Source organism: Nothoprocta perdicaria, unplaced genomic scaffold (assembly GCF_003342845.1).
Source record: "Nothoprocta perdicaria isolate Ctin4 unplaced genomic scaffold, notPer1 scaffold_8, whole genome shotgun sequence".
In the NCBI taxonomy this organism is placed as follows: Eukaryota; Metazoa; Chordata; class Aves; order Tinamiformes; family Tinamidae; genus Nothoprocta; species Nothoprocta perdicaria.
The window spans coordinates 5870825-5891646 of NW_020456087.1; the positions used below are offsets into that span (position 1 = coordinate 5870825).

A 20822-nucleotide genomic window follows, 5' to 3' on the forward strand; every position below is an offset into this window, starting at 1 on the left:
ACAGTCTTCGCAGGTAGATATTCTCTAATAGATATTCTCTATTAGAGAGATTCTCTAGATATTCTTCGTCTTTATAGGAGGGTTACTAAGAAGGTTGTGTTAAAGGCTTTTTTTGTTAAAGGTTTTTTTTTTCAGATTTCTGAGCATATCCCTTTGCCTCTAGTTTTAAATATGGCTCTGCCATCTGCAGGTTTTTCTGTTTCCTCTGGTTGGTAGTTTTCTGACAATGAGCAGAAAAATATTTATGCTGATTGTATTTGTTCTTTGAAAGGATTTAAATGTTGGCTTTAGTCTTAATGCAGGACTGTTGGTAGACCTGCAAAATTTTACAGTAACAGATCCGTATTTTCAGTAGGAGATGCCGAATGCTTGTTATTTCTATGGAAAAATAAGTATTTAAGTGCCTAAGTATGGATTTAAAATCTAATTTAAAAAAAATATATATTTTTAAAGTCTTAGCCAGGTATATATACATAAACAGAAATATCCTAGCAATGTCACTTACATGTTTGGAATGTGCATAAATCTTTCAAATGAAACATTTTAAAAAGTGTAAGAAACGATGTCATGCCAAAAACTGGAGATGTTGAACAGGATAGTACCACCCACCATGTTGTAACCAGGGTATTTCATTACTTGGTTGATTATCTATTAATTACATAAATAATACATTAATTATTTTCAAAATGGTAGCCATTCAAGTATAAAAAATAATTACCTATCAAATATGGTAAGAGCACATCACTTTGTCATATATATTAAAACCATCTTTGTCTCATTAAATCTGAAATCCACTATAAGTAAGTTTTCCATTCTTCACTGATCTCCTGGGGAAGTGTATAAAAGAGAAAATGGATATAATTAACAATACTGCAATGTATAATACATATATTTGAGAAAGAACATTTAGAACATTTTCAAAAACATTAGCTATGCCACTAGTAGGAAACCTGCTGGGGTTTGGTTTGACTTACTTTCCACTTAACTTAAGAGTTTAACCTTATTACTGCTTTCACTGTGGTAAGTGACTCATTGTTTCCTAATGGAAATTTATTGCACCATCCTGATTATAGCCACTGTACACAGAGAAGCATTTTTAATAAAATAAACTCAACAATGCTGCTGATTCTCATTCCACCACATTATCTTTCAAATTGCACTTGTGCCTTAGGAAAAGCAGTTATTTCAGTTTTTCAGGGTGTTCTCCTTTAATTTTGCGCTTGGAGGACGAATTGAATGTGCAGTTCATGTACGGCTGGGACCTAGAGTGAGAAACCGTGTTGGAAGGAGAAGTTGTTAAATTCACTAGTACATGGGTGTTGTGACGTGTTTTCCTTTGCAGAGATTCATGTCATATTAACTGGAACATTCTTTTTGTTAAAGAATATATATCACTGCATTCATTTTCTTTTGGGATATGGCTGTGCAGTAACAATACTTAGCACTTCTATAGTACCATCCATGTACATGCTGTACAAACATTAGTGAATTAAGTCTCTATAAATCTTTAKGGTAGGTGTTTTTATCCCCTCTTTAGCAATGAGGGAAATAAAATGCAAGGAGATTAGGTGACTTCTCCAGGCTTTTAAAGAAAGTCAATGGCTGYGTTATGACAGAACCCAGCTACTGTGACCCTACTCTTCTGCTGTAACCACAAGACTGTCCCTCTTTTCCCTCCCTTCCCTCCCTTCCTTCCCATTACCTCTCAGTATATTCCATTTTCATACATGATGAAATCAGACTGCCTCATTGTGCTAACCAGTGCCACTTATATTTAAAGCTCAGTTCCTGCTGGGTATGTTGGGCTGGTTTCTTCCATTMTTATTAGAACAGTTAGGTATTAGAATTATTATTATTTTATTAACTGCAGCCATCTCCCAGCTGGCGTACGTGTGTGTGAGGGGGGGGTTGGTGTTTGTTTTGTATTGTGGAAGCTGAGGTGTGCTCTGGGCAGCACTGCAGTCTCCGTGCGGCAGGTTGTGCAGCTGGACACCCCAGCCACTGGCTTTCTGTGGCCCTGGCTGCCTCAGGCATTTTCACGTTGGATACCCAAGGAAAAGCTTGAGCTTTCCTTCAGTCTGGAGTGGCACTTGCTGGCCATTTCACAGCAGCATGGAGGGAGATGCCAAACTCAGTTTAATCCAGGCTGTTGTCAAAAAGGGCCAAAGAGCGAAGAGATTTTCTACACCAAGGAAGTTTATTGCTGGAAAGGCAGGGATTTGCATCACCTGATGTCCTTGATTTGCACTTGATTTAGATTCTGATGKTTTTTTTTTCTGTTGCAACTTGAAAAACATGGGAAAAACACTAAGAAAATCAAGAGATTGGCTTAAAATTCTAGATACSTCTATAAGTACAAGCATATGCATTTATTTATTCATCTTTTTTATTTCTGTACTGTCTTTGGAGTTGTTAGAGTTCATATTTTCCATCTTTTCACTGAAACTATAAGAACTAGAATGAGAAGCATACATTCTAAGTGAAATATGAGATTCTCAGGTAAACACATAATTCCAGCAGCTGAAAGACCTAATGTCAGCAGACTAATAACTGACAAAGTTGATTTCCTAACCTAATGATGTATGGCAATTTTCTGGGTCAGGAGAGACTTGGAGCGGGAAAGGATGAGGAGCAATAATAAAAAGAAATTGACATTCTTTCATGAAAGTTTTACTAAATCTCATTATTTGAGTAAGATCTAGCCAAAAATTTGTGTGCTTGTTGGCTTGTAAGTAGGAGTGTTCTGCCACATTTGTTTTTATGTGTCTGGGACTTCAAAAAGCATGCTGTTTTCTGTGCAAAACGCGCTCCAAAAGAGAGCAAGGGAGCCTAAAGAATTAATCATACGTTTTTGTCACTTGTCATAAAACTCCCAACTCTGTGCTCTATATAGATAAATGATCCACCATTGTCAATAGSGGAGTTGTTGGGGCTTTGGCTCACACACCAAGCCCCAAGAACAAGCTCAGACTTGCAAGCATCTTTCCGTCCCAGAACCCATTCTCAGTCGTGTGGAACTGGAAAAGCTTCTGTTGATTGTTGCTAGTCAATCTATAAAGCACCCTGTTCTCTCTTCCCTCCAGCCTCACTTAAAACATCAGAACAAGATGTTACCAGGAGTTTTCTGATATGATGTTCTTTGGCAACAGTAATATATTTCTGAACTCATTTTATGTGAACCAATAAGCAACACGTTCTGTTGTCATACCTGTCTCCTAAATGTGTATTTGAACTTTTTTTAAAAAATGACCTGATTTTCAGCAGTTCAGAAAGCTTGTAGCTGACTGAAAGCATGGTCTTAAGTCAGAAATCTGACTGCTTATTTGCACCAAAAAATGTTGGAAACATTTTCTCATTTAATATTTCTAAAAGTCAATGACATGTTAAATTCCATATCTAGCAGTATTCATAGCCCTTTGTTTGCCTTACAAATAGTGTAAAATAGCAAATGCTCGTAACTGTACTTCTAATGACTATAAGCAGAAATGTGTGTTTTCCACTAAATTTGTGATTGAGCATTGCAGATGACACAATGTCATGTAAAAAAATATTTTTCTTAATCCATTCATCTCTCATTTCTCTGATGCCTAAAGCAATTCAACYTTCTGATGAAAAAATATAGACAGCATTGGTAATTAACAGCTAGTTAATCAATACCTTTGTATGAAGCTCRTCGTTGTAACTGAAAACTTTGCATGATATCCTTCTTCGCATTATTGAATTTTGTATTATCCATCTTAAAAACACTTCAGTTAAACAGAATTCTATCTAGTAAAACAGAATTTCAGAGCATATAACATTATAACTATATTGAAATCAAGGATGAGTTTTAACTTTGAGTGAATGTTTGAAGACTCATGAGATTTAGAGATTGGCCAAATGTGGTAACAGTTCCCACAGGGGCCAGGAATCACTTTCACTACTGCATTTTGGATCCTTTGCAAGTTTTGGAATAATATTGCTGGCAGAGCTGCTATCAAAGAATTCAATGTGCATATAACAAAAGTATGTGAAACCGTTTCCAATGGAAAGTCCAAAATAAGTGAAGCAGATTTAAATATTTTTATATATCTAAGATGATTTTAAAAAGTAATAATTTTAATAAATTTCTTWAAAAAAAAAAGCATATATCTTCAGAACCCTAAGTATTTTCACAGATCAAGAAATGTTTACCTAAATTCTGTTTGGATTAAATTTTAGCAAACTGTAAGTCACACAGTAATATACTGTATGAGAAAGGATAGGATTCCAAGGTTGAATATAGCTTGGTGCCATTTACTATGACCCACCATCCCAAGTGTCACTTGAAGAGAGCAAGTGCGAGTACTGAATTCTCTGTAAGAATCCAACCTTTTGGTGCTATGCCTCTTTATGATAAGGCTGCTGTGAGTATTTTTTGGCCAAAAAAAAATGTGTTTTTTTGCCCTGACCTCAAAAAGTGGAGATGTCTTATAATTCACATTCCAATTTAATATACTTACTATATTCCAGGAAAGTTCTTTTTGTGTTTCAATAAGACCTCCCCATTTAAGGAAACAATAGCATGAGTTACAACTCCCATTTAGAACTAAATATCCTATCTGGGATAGCAACTTTCATTTCATTATCCTGTTTTGACTGAGTCACAAACTGTGAATTTCTGAGTTTTATTACTCACTACTTAGTATTTAAACAGTCAAAATCTCAACAATAATTATAAGTGCTCTTTATCTGGTTATCTAAAACTCCCTTTTTTTCCCCCCCCCACACAAGTCATTTCTGCCTTAGGGCTGCCTTTACTGGCTCTCCTTGGGAATCCCTTTTTCCTTGGCATTCAGGAAATCTGTCCATTAGAGATGGCTAGATCTGGTGTGCTGTGGGTTTGCACAGATGTGTCATAAAACATCTGCAGCCAGTTCCAACTGAGTAGCGGCAGTAGGCTTCTGGACAAAGACTCGGGGGTGGGAGGAAGTTCGAAACCATTATGTTATTATAGTAAGATCTTCTTTTTATTCTTGTATTAAGCCCTGAATTCAGCCAATCTCAGATATGGCAATGCACTGGTAAGGGAGAATGGCCTGGTGGCTATTTTTAGACTATTAGCTCATATTTTACTTCCTTGTTATCTCTCTTCTCTTTCTTAATGCACCATTCCCTTATTTCTGATTTACCAAAATGATTGTCCTGCAGTCAACATAACCATGTGGTAAAGGCAACATAAAACAGGCAAATTTTAGACACTTACAGTGTTGAGATCTCTGTCCAACTTTCTTTTACAGTAATTGGAAAGAAATGTGCTTCCAAAATGCAATTAATCTTTGCAGTTTTAGACATCTGTCTATAAGGGAGATGAACCTCAGAATGCCTGTTTCTAAATGACCAGCTCAGATGTAGGCTTCTCCATTAGATCAGCTCGATCCCACTCAAAGAAGTCAGCAGGAACACCTTTAGGACTGCCTGTTGTCATTGGCATATTTGGATATACATGAAAGCACTATAGTATCTTTTCCTCTGTTTACCCCCTGAGCAGATCAAGCTCTATAATTTTTTCATCCAGTTTAAATATTCTTCCTAGGAAAAAAAAAAAAAAGAAAAAGAAAAAGAAAGAGGAAATCTTTTTCCTTACTCATTAGGTGTGTTTATTTTCCTGCCTCTCTGCTGGTACTGAAGCCTYCAAAGTAAAGTCTGATTTATTTTGTTTTCAGTGTTTTCCTATGAGAAGTTAATACCAAAGAACTGCAGGATGCCTTTCTGCTGTCATTCAGAATAGGGTGAATATTCACTGCACTTTGGGGGCCATTGCACAGGGACAAGAAAGGTGCATTTGTCTCTGCTCTGTGAGGAGACTAGGTTAAGAAAGGGAGCCAGTACAGGTTCAACATCTGGACCTCAGCCTGAGGGCTACAGATGTTGATGTACCTCCATGCAATGAAATTCCCTTTGCAACCTGAGGGGTGGCTCTCAGGTAGGATACCAAGTTTTAACATTTTTAGCTATTCATTAAGGATGAGTGAAGCTCATGTGCCTAACTGTTATCAGGCTTTGAAAAGTTTATTTGCATCTTACTAGTGATGGTTGTTGAGAGACTTAATTTATTTCAAGATGTATATGAMAGTGAATTCCAACTACTGGAAGCAAAGTCCAACCCAACTTAATATATCACTTGACGTGAGTAGATATTTTATCTGTACCTTAAGTCATTGCTTCTTCTGAATTTCAGCTGATGTTCATTTAAAGTCTGCCTAGTGTAGTAACCTACCACAAATTGCAAATTTGTAATGTCCACTACAGGCAAATAAAATTCTGAGGTAGTGTGTTTCAGGATTCATTACAAAGCAAACACAGCACAGGTGTTTGTCATCCTTGTCCTTGCTTTTGTTTTAGCACTTGGGRAAGGGGAGCTGACGCTAACAAGTTGTACTACTATCAGTATTTTTCATTTGAATTTATTTCTCTGGAAAGAGATTCTTCTCAGAAAAAAAAAGACTTCATAAAAGGTACCTTGTAGTTCGGGATGGAAGGTACATTTACATCCAACACTGATTTTTCTCTTATTTTTAAAAGTTACCTTCATGTAATTGCAAGCCAGTTTAGAGTAAAGATAGGAGCATCTTAACAATAATGGGCACTTTTTTTAACAGATTATTGCCAAAAGTGCATTCTTTATTCCAGGGAGACACTGTAATAGATACCAGTGCTTTAGTAATGATACGAGCAATCTGTAAGCTATTATAGTTTCTTTTATAGTAACTTAATCTTCATATTGTTTTATATGTCTAGAATTTTAATAGTGTTTTTAATTTATGAAGAAAAGTATGCTACATACTACTTGTAACATGTGGATATGAGCCGAGTATCAGACTGCTGGACTGTTTTCCTACAAATAAATATTTTAAAATACTTAAATCAGTGTAAGTAATGGAATGAAGAAATTAAAGAATGTCGTACAGATATAGTAGGAACTTTCTGGAATGAGTCCAGAAGCATCAATTCTGGATAGTTACTGTTTTTTAATCCATGTATTGTGCTTCTAGAGAAAAGTGAGATAAAACACAGGTACTATTAGAATACTATTTTAATATATGTATATTTTAATTTCCTTATACTTTTTTATAGCTAGTAAACTGAGTGAATTAATGTTTAATTAATGATGACATGTAGATTATAAACTCCTGTATAGATTCCTGAAGCTAGAGGAAGAAAGACATAATTCTTTTCTGTTAGTTATTTGTCATCTTTTTATGTGTGTGTAAAGGAGTTTATCACTAGAAATCTGGGCATCTTTCTAAGAAATATCATGAGCTGTGCTSAGACTTGTCAGAAAAATCTTGTAACACTTTGCTATGCAGTGAGCTACTGAGAAACATCTTCAGTGTAGCAGCGGTGTGATGATTCTWATGCTATTAAAAGTATAGCTTTTAAATAAAGAGAACCAGTTCAGTGTTTTGAAAGAAATCATGTTCTACTTTGAACTGTCATTCTGTGTTTCTGACTTGCAATTAAATGGTATTTCTAAGATGTCAGTCCAAGATTCTGTTGTGACCATCACCTTAATAAAATGTGACAGCAAAGATATTATATCAGTACTTTCTCCATAATTAGCATTAAAGAACTCTCAAGATTTAAGTAGAAAAGTTGTAGATAGGTTTCCTGTTGGATGGTCTGCACAGCCTTGTGCTTTAAAATCTTTTAATATAGGCAARACCGGTGACAACCAGGAGACAAATCTATGAGCAAACCCGTTTGGAGAGAATAGTTTTGTGGTGTGTGATGTATGTTACATGAATGAGCTTATTAGGACTCTCATCTATTTTATTATTGGTGCCCAATTTAATAGAGGCATTTAAAAAACAATATTTCTGCCTGACTCCTTGAAATGAAGAAGATACATTGATATAATTGAGAGCAAATGATTGCATGTTGTGCCATTTAATCATGTCATTTTTCAATTGCTGTTTTTTGCACTTCACTGCATGCTTATAGAATATTTAGCTTCAGTATAGATTAAGTCCCACAGTTTGCAACTGAGTAGAGTTCCTATATTAGCTGACATTTTCTTTTAACCTTGAAATCAACAAAAGCACCCAGGTTTGCCAGTATTTTTCTAAAAGATGACAAGTCATCATTCATTTCCTATCTCTGTCATTTGCCTTTTTATTTTGAGGAATTACTTTCTTACTAACATTTTTGAAGAATTACTGGTTTTCTTTTTCACTCACTGTTAGAAATGGGTATTTTACCATGTGTCCTGTCAAAATGGACTCTGAAATACAAGTTAACATGATCCCGGACAAAAGGGCAGCATACATTGCCATTTCACAGAAAATGTTGGAAACTAAGTTATACCAAAACTTTGTAGACAAYTTTTTTCTTGTTTTACCCTTACTCCTGTATTAGAGGCATTAGCAGTGTTTCTTTAGGTTTTGCGTTGGCTCTGTTGAGAACTGAAGTGCTGCTCTAGCCAAAAAGCATATGTAAGTTTGTTTTTTTAAAGAGTTGTAGTTTGATCATTGTGAGAAGCTCAGTTCCCATTCTCACATTTTGCATGAATGTCTGTGCATGGTTGTATTAAATAACAACAGGTCCAGCATTAGTTGTGGGCAGCAACTGGTGCTATAGGAAGGATATAATTCCCTCCCTTCCTCTCATACAGGTATCTTGATACAAGGAGAAAGCATGAAACATGTAATGGAACAAGCTTCGGTTGGAACTTCCTCTAGGAGTTTGTAGTTTAGRTTTATCTACAGTGGAGCTTCTTGCACTTTCCTAAGAGCATCTAGCATTGCCCATAGACAGAAACACAATGCAAACCTAGAAATAGCATTTGGTACTTCTTCTCAGCTTGTAAGCACAAAGAACATCCRTCTGTGTAAATTAACATTTGTCATCTTGCAACCCCTTTTCCAAGCTCTGGATACCTCTACAAGGATCTTTAGTATTCCTGATTGTAAATTCAGAGTAAGAAAGTGGTTGAACCACGGAAGTGGTTGAAACAACTTAGGTTTCATACAAATGAATTYCACAACTATAAGCTATGAATGGTGCTACAGAAATGGTATTTAAACATTYTGTATGGTAGTTACATGTGTATTAKGTGTATTTAAGCTAACCTAAAGTACCAATACTAAGTGCAAGTAGTCCATTGAATTCACCAAGAATCTTAGTAATATTAAAGGATTAAKTTTGAATGCCTCCACAAGAACCTTCAAGTAACTGCCTGAAGCTGCACACATGTTTCTGGTCATGTCATTTGCTTAGGAGTCACGCAGCTGTGCAGAACACCTTCTGTTCWCATCATGGCTACTTCCAGCCCCATAGATAGTGCCATTAGCCCATGGCTTGGAAAGGGTGTTTGATGTCATTCCACTCAGCAGGAGCTTTTCCAGATGATTTAAGGCATGATATTAACAAGCTGTGAAAGTAGTTGCAGCTAGCCTTTTTAAGCTAGGCAAGTGATAGCTTCAAAGCACTGAAAATAGGAGTGGGCAGAGGGAAGAAAAATCTCCCCAAGATTCTGACAGCACGGACAGGAATCCACYGGGTGGGAAAACATGACTTGTAATAACATTATAATGAATAACACCTCAGTGGTATCAGGGTATCTGTTAGAAAGCAAAGGATTCGGATGCAAGGTCAAGTTCATACATGGCAGCTGCTCTCTGTGCTCTTAGCCTGCAGCAAACGAAATCAAACAAGTTAATTTAAGTCTCAATGCAAGCGATTTAAGTGAATGGGTTTCTCCCACATTTGCAAAGGTCTGTATGAGGAGCAACTGGAGCTCAGCTGACACACGATATTATGAGAAGCCACAATCAGATGTGTCTGATTTTTACTTCAGCAAGACTTTTACACACAAGAGTCTAAGTGAGGCTACTTAGTCTGCTCTTAGACTAGCTCCTGATTTCCTGATTGGTTAAGTTACCAGTTAAGTTATCAGTTAAGTTGCGGTTRAGGTTATTATAGCAACTGTAGAGTATCAGGTCCAGAGCTCAGCAGTGATATTCATCAAGTGTACACTCTATCAGGAAAAACCATGTCTTTCCTCCTTTCTTTTCCTCTTTTGTTTTTAATTAACCATGAGTTATAGCTGTTAGTTCACAATGTAGAACATACCTTGCAGAGATAACTGTGGTGGGTCTGCCAGCACTCTTCTCGGGTGCAATTGCCACACTGACAGGTTTTTATATAAGCAGGCCATTTTAACAGCTGCAGAACATGGATGGATATGCAACTTTATGAGATGTCATGTCATAGGATTCAAGCAATTATTATGTCCCTTTAGGACACTGTATAACAGACCATAGTACCGCTTAGATTCACTATTGCCTGTGTTATTACACAGGATTTAAAGACATCTTTACATGATTAAATTCTCTGGCTTTTAAAGTATTGCTATAGTCAACCCTTTCAATACACGGTTAGATACAAGCACTTCATTCCCCTCCTGTTTAATATTAACCATAATATCACGTAATAAAATTGAAACAAAAGTGCCATAGGCCTAATTGTACTGTCATGGCCATGTAAATCAGGAATAGCTTCAGTAAAGCTAGTGTTATTATGCTGGTGTAAAATTGATGTAAATTAGAGATGACTTGGATTCCGTAGCTCTGCTTTCGGGTAATACAATGTAAAGGCATCACTTAAACTCACATACAGTGGCTTATGAATGAAATACTCCTTATCTCAACATATTTTATGGTATTGTGTCAAAAATGACCAATATTTATAAGGGATGACATAATCAGACAGATCAACGTAAGAAGATAAGTTAATGTTATGGGACCAAATTTTGAGCTCTGTTGACTTCTGTGAAGTTAATACAGATCTACATAGATTTAATTGACATCAGTATGTACCTTATCATGGCTTTCATAAAACTGAATTGCTTTGCTGTTGTGCAGTGTTAAATTAGAATCCTGGCTTTATCCTTAGGTAGATTTTTTTTTCCTGATGTGATGTTAGGCTAAAGAACAGCATCARAAAGGAAATGTGTCAGACATGGTGCTTACATCAAGAACTATGTAGGAAGCTAGTAATGAACCCTTGGAAAATAAATAAGGGCAAGTTCAGGAAACATAAGTGAAAATGCAGCTCTGGTATAAATTGAATAATAAAATTCCTGGTCATATTTTGCCATAAATACTGGTTTGGGAATTTGTCATTCACCTTATTTAAAATTCAGAAATATTAAAGGTACAGGGTTCTCTCATTATAGAAATAATAGAATTCCAGCTATTACAGAGTTAGGGTAATTTGAATAGCTATAGAATGCATTATATCAATAAGTGGAACATCTGTATGAAATGTCCACCTGCTGATATACTACTCAGTGTACTTTACAATGAAATGCACTTAATCATTTTAAGACGCCTTCTAATGAAGTCTTATCGGGATTAACATTTTGAACACAAATACTTTCAGGCATTAAAACTTCTGCTCTAAATGAGATTGCATTGTCTTGTTTACCCTTGTTGATTAATAAGCAATCTGTTAACTGTTAGAATGGTCCAATTGTGCCAGTGAAAGTAGATTAGTAATTCAGCAACGTTTGTGGGTTTAATTGTCATTTCTCTTGAAGACTTTGAATAAAAAAATCACTTGCACACTATCCGTAGGCAAGGAAGAGATATGTATTTTTAGATGCACTTTTCACTGTTTTCCTTTAGACTTTTAGCTTAGGGTTATTGACGAAGTAGATACTGATATACAAAACTAAAATGTAAAAATCTAGAAGTCTCTGTTTATATAATGTTATTCTTTTGCTAACAAAATTTAGGAGGGCATGTCATGTGAATAGATTTGAGTTTTGAGAGAGATGGTGGGGTTTGGGGTTTTTTTGGGGGGGAGGGGGGGTGTTGCTTATAARATTAACTGGAAGTTAAAAGGTAAGTACCCTGTCTCAAAAAAAAAGACGATCGTTGAGATTTTCTCACAGGGTCATGCACTTTCATCTGTGGCATCCCACAGAGGGAAACAGATGTTGGCAAGTTATAGTTAAATTATCTGGAAAGCTCCCATGTGTGGAGCACGGCCCTGGTTAAAGTTAGGAGTAGCACAGGCCTGTCATAGTAGCTGCACATTTGAACCCTGCAGAGCTCCAAAGTTTCATGTCTCTTAAGCTGGGCTGAAGCAGTGATCCTAATGAGTGTTTGCACTTTGGGTAACTCAACTTTATAGATATTATTGTAAAAAAAAAGATATTGTAAGTTAATAAAAACATAGATTTGGTGTAAAATTGCACTAGTGTGAGATTGTGTTTGTAGATAAAGCAATAGATCACATTAAGTGTTTCAGGGTGGTGGATCTCTCTATACTCCTGTCATGGRGAAGACATTATTTGTGCAGAATCTCACTGCTATTCAGTGAGATGCTCAGCACAGCTATTTAGGTTTCTGGAGTATAAAGAGCAGGTCAGCAATGTTAGGACCTAGCAATTTTCTCCAGCAGCGTGTGTCAGGTCGTGGAACCTGCGGGATGAAATAAATACAAGGAATCACACATCTTTAAGAAGGATGCTGTTATCATAGTATTCCTACATTTACTGAGATACAGAACTGTCCTGAAAGTATAATCTGATAACTAAAAGCATCTATGAAGAATTTTGTACCAGCCTCTCTACTCTTCCTCCTTAAGGTTTTCTCCTCAGGCAAGGTCCATATGAAACATAAATACTATTGATTCTTCTATAAGTATATATATATTCTGATCTTTTGAATATTTTTTGCTTTTYTTTTTCCCTCTAAACAATTTCTGTAGTTGATTATGTCAGGGTAACTCATTTCAGATGTGTCACTTTTGAATGAGAAAGGGAAGAACAAACCAGTCTACACCATAAAGCTTTCAACATTATTGAGACAGTTTGTTATGTCTGGCATTTGTTTGAAGAAGACTGGAAGTAGCTTTGCTCTTTCTGTGCTATTAAGATTGTGGTTATCTGAAAATAAAACACTACACTTTGTCACGAAGCATGGGAATTAATGGAAGAGCTGAAAAAAAACCCTTTACAAGATAGAGATTAGGCACCACTAAATATCAAATAATATATAATGTTTTCACTTGCCAAGTGTTGCACGCTGATGTCTGTGCCCTGCTCTGTCCTGCAGTCCCTTTGCTGTGAGATCAAGCAGAGACGTCGCGGGGTGGCCTCTGTGCTGCGGCTGTGCCAGCACCTCCTGGACGACCAGGAGACCTGCAACCTGAACGCAGATCACCAGTCCATGCAGTTGATCATTGTGAATCTTGAGAGGAGGTGGGAAGCCATCGTCATGCAAGCTGTCCAGTGGCAGACAAGGCTCCAGAAGAGACTGGAAAAAGACTCGGTAAGTGATGCTTGCTTTAAAAAAAATCTAACATCATTTCACTTTCTGCATGGGAAACATTTTGTCAGTGCTAGGCAAATAAATTCATTTCTGCATATTTTCTGAGTGAAGATGCCATCTGTAGACTTTTCTAACAACAAATAAAGCTGTATATTTTACAAAGCAAAGCATTCTATGGACACAGCTGATTGAGAAGATAAACTCGCAGTATGCATGTCCTGTTGCTGGAGTTTTAGACTCATAGTATCTGATCCTGTAATGAGAACAGTCTTTTCCTGTTGAGATGAGTATAAGCCAAGTTGCTCATTCCCTAACAGAATTGGGCCCAGAGTCATCTTTCGTCAATTGTAAATATATTTCAGTAGAAATTTTTACTCTGTAACTAAGACTGCTTTTAATTACCATCCCAGCAGTAGATATGTATTTCACATAAAATGTCATGGGTATGTGACAAATATACAGTTGTGTGTTTTTCGAACATAAAAAAAATGCATTAATTTGCTTTTATCTCAAGGAGAAGATTCCTAAGAGGCAAAATAGTGTTCTGCTTAAACCATCCATTAAATGGCATAAATTAGACAGGTTTCCTCGGCATAAAACCATAATACAATGCAGTATCTACATTTAAACAATAAACCATAGGGGGGACAAAATAATCCCTACTGTAACACCATTGACTGTAATGGATGAATTGGCTCAGCATGGTTTGTACCACTATCATAATGCTGAAGTGTGTATACTGCAGCTACRTTGGCAGCAGCAATAGCCCTGTGTAATGCATATACTGCAGAGCCTTGATGAGATACGGGAACAAGTGACATAGATTTAGCCTACCTAATTTTTAGGTTTTTAGGTTTATATCTTGCAAAGAAAAGAAAAAAGTGCTTGACCTACCCGCTTCCCAACAAGCATGTAACTAATGGTGAAATATTGCTTTTTATTTCTTTTGGTAAAGTTCCTTTAAAAAAATAATAGGAGCTGTATTTCTCCTGGAGTTGTTTGTTTAGATTAGTGCGTAGCATTAAGATTACAAGACACTATTCAGAAGCCCTGGCGTTCCCTGCCTGAAAGAGCTAACACTCTGAACGGGCCCAGAGATAGTGAGTTAATGAGGAGGATGCTGCAGAAGTGAAGTGTTTGGAGGTAATAATGATCCATTGTCTGTCTACCTTTAAGAAATGTTAGAAAACAGGAGTGCTCCTCTGCCTGTTTGGTTAGTTGGTTCGCTTTGGGCATTTAGACAGAAATGGAACTTGAGAAAAAAAACAGGGTCTGGGTAGTCTGTCACACTACGTCAAAAGGGGCTGTTTCTGAGGCAACATGCGAGCAAGGCATTGCTTGGAAGCAACTGGAAAAGCAAGAACAAGAGATATTAGGGGAGAGTTTGCTAAGTCCTTGAAATTTTGAGCTGGTTGGAAGGAGCATAAGAGACTGTGAAAGCCACGTGTGAGAGAAAAGCAAAGATTTCTTCTCAGCTTTTCTTTATACATGTCTATAGGAGAGAGGATTATCCCCTGAAGAGGCCACATTGGAGGAAGTTTTTGGAAACAACCAGAGGAGATCAACCTAGAGCTTGCACTGTATGACCAGAGGAAAAGAGTGAAATCTGAGTGACGCTAAGAAGGAAGATTCTTCTCAAGGGGCTAGTAAAAGAGACTGAGTAAGAGCTCAGTAAGAGCTCAGTGATACCGACATTACCCAAGGGAAGAGGAGGTTTAGGAGAGGAAAGTCCAAGAGTTCCAACCTGACTGCACTTAGTTTATGGACATGAGAAAGGAGTTGGATAGGAGAGGTTAATGCATAGATGCCTTCAGTTCATAAATTGGAACTGCARGTATCTAAACGTATATCTAAAATAAGAAAATAAGTAAGGAAAAAGGCTTGTTGGTAAGTCCTGTAAAGAGCAGGAGGTGAAGAAAGGGAAGTTAGAGAAGTTCAAAGACAGATCTAGAGAGCAGAGAAATCCAAGGCAGGAATTTATTGAGAACATAATCGAGCAGTGTCAAAAATAAAACAGAAAGTGGTAAGAGTAAGGTTATGATAAAAACAGAAATTTCAATAGAATGAAAGGAAGAAACTGAATTAGGATCCAAAATGAAGCTGAAGAGAAACTGGTGCTTAAGCAATATATTCACATTTAAATGAGACGAAAGTGAGGAAATAAAAGAAGGACAAATGCCATCCCACCAATGGCAGAGAGACAGAATTCCTTAGTTCTGGGCAATGAATCTGGGAGAGATTCAAATGGGAACAGAAGCAAGGGAAGTCAGCAGTGAAATAGACTGGCAAGTGAATAGGTTGGAAGAGAAATGTAAGAATAAGGAGCAGAAAAGATTCTTAAGTAAAGAAAATAGTAAACTCTTTTAACTGTCTTGAGAAATGTTTGTTATGTTTTTGTACTATTTCTGCCTTTTGTGTTTTTTAATTCATATTGCTAATGTATTAGATCAGTAGTAAACTGTCGGTTAATACTATAGAGCATAAGTGTTTTACTGAGGTGACTTACGGAAGAAAAAAGAGTTGAGTTTTGGAGCTGCAAGAGCAGGTGTGTGTGGTCCTATGCCACAGCCTGTGGCAAAAGTCCGTCTTTCTCAGAATCCTGAATTTTGGTTGCTAGGGGACCGACTTGGRACATTGGGACACTGCAGGAGCGGTTTGCTCTTGTAGCTTTGGTGGCTCTAAACAAACTTCTGTGCTAGTTAGGGCTCCTCGCAGCCCTTGCCGCTGGGGTGAAGGGAGCCTCGCGTTGCGGTTTGGGGCTGCATCGCGGGGCAGCTCGATGTTCGAGGGTGCAAGTGCTGCGAGGGTGCGAGTGCTGCACGTTGCCCGGTGTCAGGGCGCTGTGGAGCTTCACAGCGGCCTGCTGCTTCATTCCTGCTTTGCCCRAGGGAGCCTGAAGTTATTTGCTGGATCGAGTTGCTTTTTCCCAGGGCAGGGGCAGGGTACCGTCCTCTCTGCTGAGAAATGGCAGCCATTAAGGGCTATGATGATGCTCATTTAATTTTCATCATGGGCTGCTTCATTTCGGGACCTCTCATTTTATGCTTCTTTTATAACAACTTGGTTCTTTGGAGTATGTCAGTGTCCACAAGTTTCTCATGTAATAAAATTGTTTGTATCCTCAGMATCCAAAAGATGCCCCAGCCCGAACAGAATTCAGGTTTCTTTGTCTTCCCTGGCCTGAGCTGAGCCTGGCATGTTTGAGCCTGCCTTTTCACTCAGTTCCTGTGTAGTCATTTCTTGGGTAGGTACCAGGATTGCTTCTTGTGCTTCCCTATCTCCCTACATTTGATGGTGTGCCAGTCTTGGCACATGAGCCATATCCCTTGGTAACAAGTCTTTATGTGTGGTTGCCCACAAAATACTGTAACTTATGAAAACAAATTAGATGTTTTTATACCATGATGGCATCTGACTCAATCATGGCATCTCGCTTGCTGACAGCAAATAAGATAGCCCAAATAGTTACATTGCCTTAGAGAAGTGCAAGAGTCACTTGCACCTTCTCTCTTCTGAGTTCGTGCTCGGGGATGTTGCTTTGTCCAGCTTCTCTCAGTTGTTAAATCCAGTCATTTGTTTGGAAGTCTAACTGCGTCACAAAGTTGTGCTAGAACTGACTGCAGACAGCTTTTACATTTCTTTCAGTCTGCCTTTTTTTTTTTTTTTTTTTTTTTGATGTTTTTCGATAGTATTTTTTTCAACCTTCGAAATAGCAGGCACCATTAATTTACAAATAACAAGACATTAATGAGTATTACAAACACCTGGCAGAAGCTGCTGTCCTTATGAACTAGAAGTTATGTCTAGAAGCTCAAATTCTCAAGAATCACCCCAAAAGGATGTAGGAAAGGAAAGGAAATGTGGTTAGATTCAGTTGGTCAATCTAGCTGTAAAGAATGTGATATTCCCACATGTTAAATAAAAATAAAAAAGATTGTATTTTTTAAAGTGTGGGACGCTTGTCCCTTATTGGAAGGTGTTTTAATCTCTTCTAGCAAAAGAAGTTTTCATCAGTCCCATCTGTTCTTGTTGGTGCTAGTGCTGGTGTTTTTTGGTAAATCCTTTACCCCTAATTTATCATTCCAAAGTTGACTGATATAGTGTTATCTGCCTACTAAATTTTATCTTCAGAATTACACAGATGCCTTACAGTTTGGCTAATTAGATCCTATTGGCAATCATCTTAAAAGAAAAAGGACTTTGCCTGGCAACAGCAGAAACCTTTGGTTAGCTAAATCCTAAACTGCAGCCTGAAATTCCTGCTCAGCAGCTGGAGAAGAATCCTGAGGCATTTTTCTTTAGAGGATCTAGACTGCTCTGGATATCTAAAGGAGGATTTTGGACAGACCTGATCATGGTTGTGTCCACAGGTTTACCACAGCTAGCTCAGATTGGAAATATATGCTTTGTTTTATGGGTTTGTTTTATCTTATGCTTAGCCAATGATATACCAAATCTAATTTATGCTCTTAGCCTTAGGGGATTATTCCAGCAGCCACAGATGTTGACAGTTTKGGGTTGTGCTGTCCATGTCAGATAGCTCTGTGCACAGGGTGTGGGACTGAGCACTTCTCTGTGTGGGGAATCCTCTACCACCTCACGCTGTTGTCACGAAGACTGTGCGATCAATACTGGAGAACATAAAGCTATTGTATTGCTGTGGTGACAGGGTGCCAAAACAGTGTGTTCTATTGGATTTTATCTCTGAAATTGCAATTCCATATTGCTACCTCACTGCTAGCTGGATAACCTGCTTGTTCTCCAGGTTGCCTTGAATGAGAGAGGTGATCTGTTTTATGGAGAAGACAATCTCTTTTCTTGTTTAACAGAGAGGTGATTATTGAAAAGACAGTGTTAATCATGCTTTTAAAATTGATATTTTGGGCTAAGATAATTTGAGATAAGGTGCTGTAATTCTCACATGGTCCTGAAAATGTCTGGAATATTCATGCAATATTCATGCTCATTTAAGTTCACTCCTATGCTTCATGCATTTTTTTTCTCATTTTTCTTTTTCTTCTGAGTCATCATATGTGCACACTACACTGTATGTCCAGCAAAAAAAAGCATGTGTGTTGRCTTGAAAGTACGCAGTACATCCAGCCCCATAATTGAAAATAATAAGGCCACAATAAATGGGATGGCCTTGGGGTATAACACCCAAGGGATTCAATTGGTGTCGCTTTGCATCAATGTCCATGCATCATGGTAATTGAGGTAACATAACCAATTACCGCATTTTAATTAGAGTTGTAAGGACTTGAGAAAATCTGCAATGGTGAGACAGCTCACTTAAAAAAAGGAAAAAGAAAAAGAAAAAGAAAAAGAAAAAGAAAAAGAAAAAGAAAAAGAAAAAGAAAAAGAAAAAGAAAAAGAAAAAGAAAAAGAAAAAGAAAANAAAAAGAAAAAGAAAAAGAAAAAGAAAAAGAAAAAGAAAAAGAAAAAGAAAAAGAAAAAGAAAAAGAAAAAGAAAAAGAAAAAGAAAAAGAAAAAAGAAAAAGCTCCTCTCTCTTTACTACGGGCTTGTTTCTTGGTACTTGTTCCTTAGAAAGGAAAGAGGCCACTTAAAGCACTGCTTACGATTTTTCCCAGCWTCCTCTTGATTTCTTTCTTTATAATGCACTTTGAAAAACATGTTGTTTTAAAATGCTATATTGCTTCCGCTGTGCTATCTTTATCCCTGTTCTCTATTCATCTGCTTTTCTGATGCCTTCTGGWAAAGGGAACTGGTTTTAATAATGTCGGGAATGGTGCAACTGATGTCTCCCCTCACTTGTATGTGCTTAATTCATGGTGCAATATTTTTTCAAGTCATGGACTGGTACATGATCTRGGCTTAAAAACAAAATCAAAGCAAACAAACAAAAAAGAACACCTACAAATCTGGCAAATATCTTCATTATTATTCAGCAATTTTGATAGCTCCACTAAACAAAAGCTAAGTTTTGAATCATTCTAATTTTATCACAGGCCATTATTTTGTCAGATTGGAGCTGGCTAATAATCTTGCATAAGAATTTAGAAGTTCAGCAAAAGTGCCTGATACAACAAAGTGCTGATAAAAGATTAAGTTAATTGGCTGATGAGAGCGTGCAAGGTGTTGCCAAGTGATGAACACCTCTTACATGAGCCAGCCCTCGCAAGTAATTATTTAATGACTTATGTTTAATCYACTACAAACTGTTTTTTTCAGTGTCTGTCACAAGTCACTTTAGGTATCAGGCCTCACTCTGGTGCAATGTACAACAGGGCAATCGTGATTGCACGTATTCATTTCTGTCACAGGCATCTTGTTCTAGCCCTTCTATTACAACACTGAAAACTGCTGGCTTCGGTGCTTACTTAAAATACATTTTCCTTTAAGCGGGTGGATATACAACTGTAGAGCCTGGGATGTATATCGCTTTCGCTGAGCTCCGTGTATACTCTTGAAAAAGACCTGGCCAAGAAACTAGGCTAGGAAATCTTCTGAGATAAAAAATACAAGGCTCAGCTGAAGGTGAAGAGAAGCACCAGACTGAACCATCCTAATGGGTGACACGTCTTTTCCAGCTTCTAAATGGCCTTGGGTGCTTGATTTCAGACCTGGAAAAATTGTCTGTAGGATAAGAGAGAGGGCTATTTAAATAATGAATGCTTATTTTTTTGCTTGAACATTAGTGGCAGATAGGTGATATTCCCCATATTCTTGCCATAAATGCTGTATTTCTGGTGATATTCTCAGAGAAGTGACAGTATGCAGGGTCCAGATCTTAAATTCCTGAGGAAACATCCTGAGTGGTCATGTGCAGCAGTAGTGTTTTGGAGTGAAYAGACGGGAAACATAGTGTATGTAAGTAATTTGTTAGCAATCTCCTTTCCATCCCCAGAGGTAACAAATCTTTCAGTTACAACTAACGAACCAAGTTGGATTAGGCAAGGGGCTAATGATTAATTCAGAGTCCAGAGATTGAGGCAGCAGTATTTGATAATCCCTATTGAACCATAGCAGGCCTGAGCAATCCCCTTGGAGAGGATGGAAAGTCCATACTCCTAGACTTTCCATATACAGTCCCAGGTCCAAGTCAACCTTGTAACAGGCGGAACAGTTAAGCTTAAGAGCAAATGTTGTGCTTGGCACTTTTTACCTAGATGCTTGTGCATGTGTGTGTGTCTGCAGTCTTCTTTGTAGATCAGTAGAAAGACTGTTAGACTAGGAGTTACATTTGAATAAGATTTTTAAAATGTGGTCCTTTTTTCTCCTACTTTGTTCTTTTCTGTTATTGAAAAAGCTCTGAAAAGGTCTTCCTGCTTAGCACAGATTCATCATGGACCCTCTTGCAGTGCAGCTTGTCCTTGCTCCATAAAGCAAACTATCTACAGCTGAAAGAGCAATTCAGCATTTTTAATTTTTTTTCAATCATTTTTTCTATATTGAAATTCCCAATTATGGCAACATTTCCTGMTAATGAGGATGGCATTGATTACAAATGAATTTGTGGATCTCAGTACACCGAAACCTCCAAGAACATTTCTATAGCT

The 20822-nt window shown here is 37.4% G+C and overlaps 1 protein-coding gene across 1 annotated transcript in view; it reads left to right on the forward strand.

The window, feature by feature from the left end:
- The window catches only part of AKAP6 (A-kinase anchoring protein 6), a 251165-nt gene that overhangs the window by 215748 nt on the left and 14595 nt on the right, over positions 1-20822 (forward strand). Inside the window, exon 12 of the mRNA XM_026051714.1 lies at positions 13086-13301. Within this exon, the coding sequence (XP_025907499.1) occupies positions 13086-13301 (216 nt within the window). The remainder of the gene's footprint in view (positions 1-13085; positions 13302-20822) is intronic.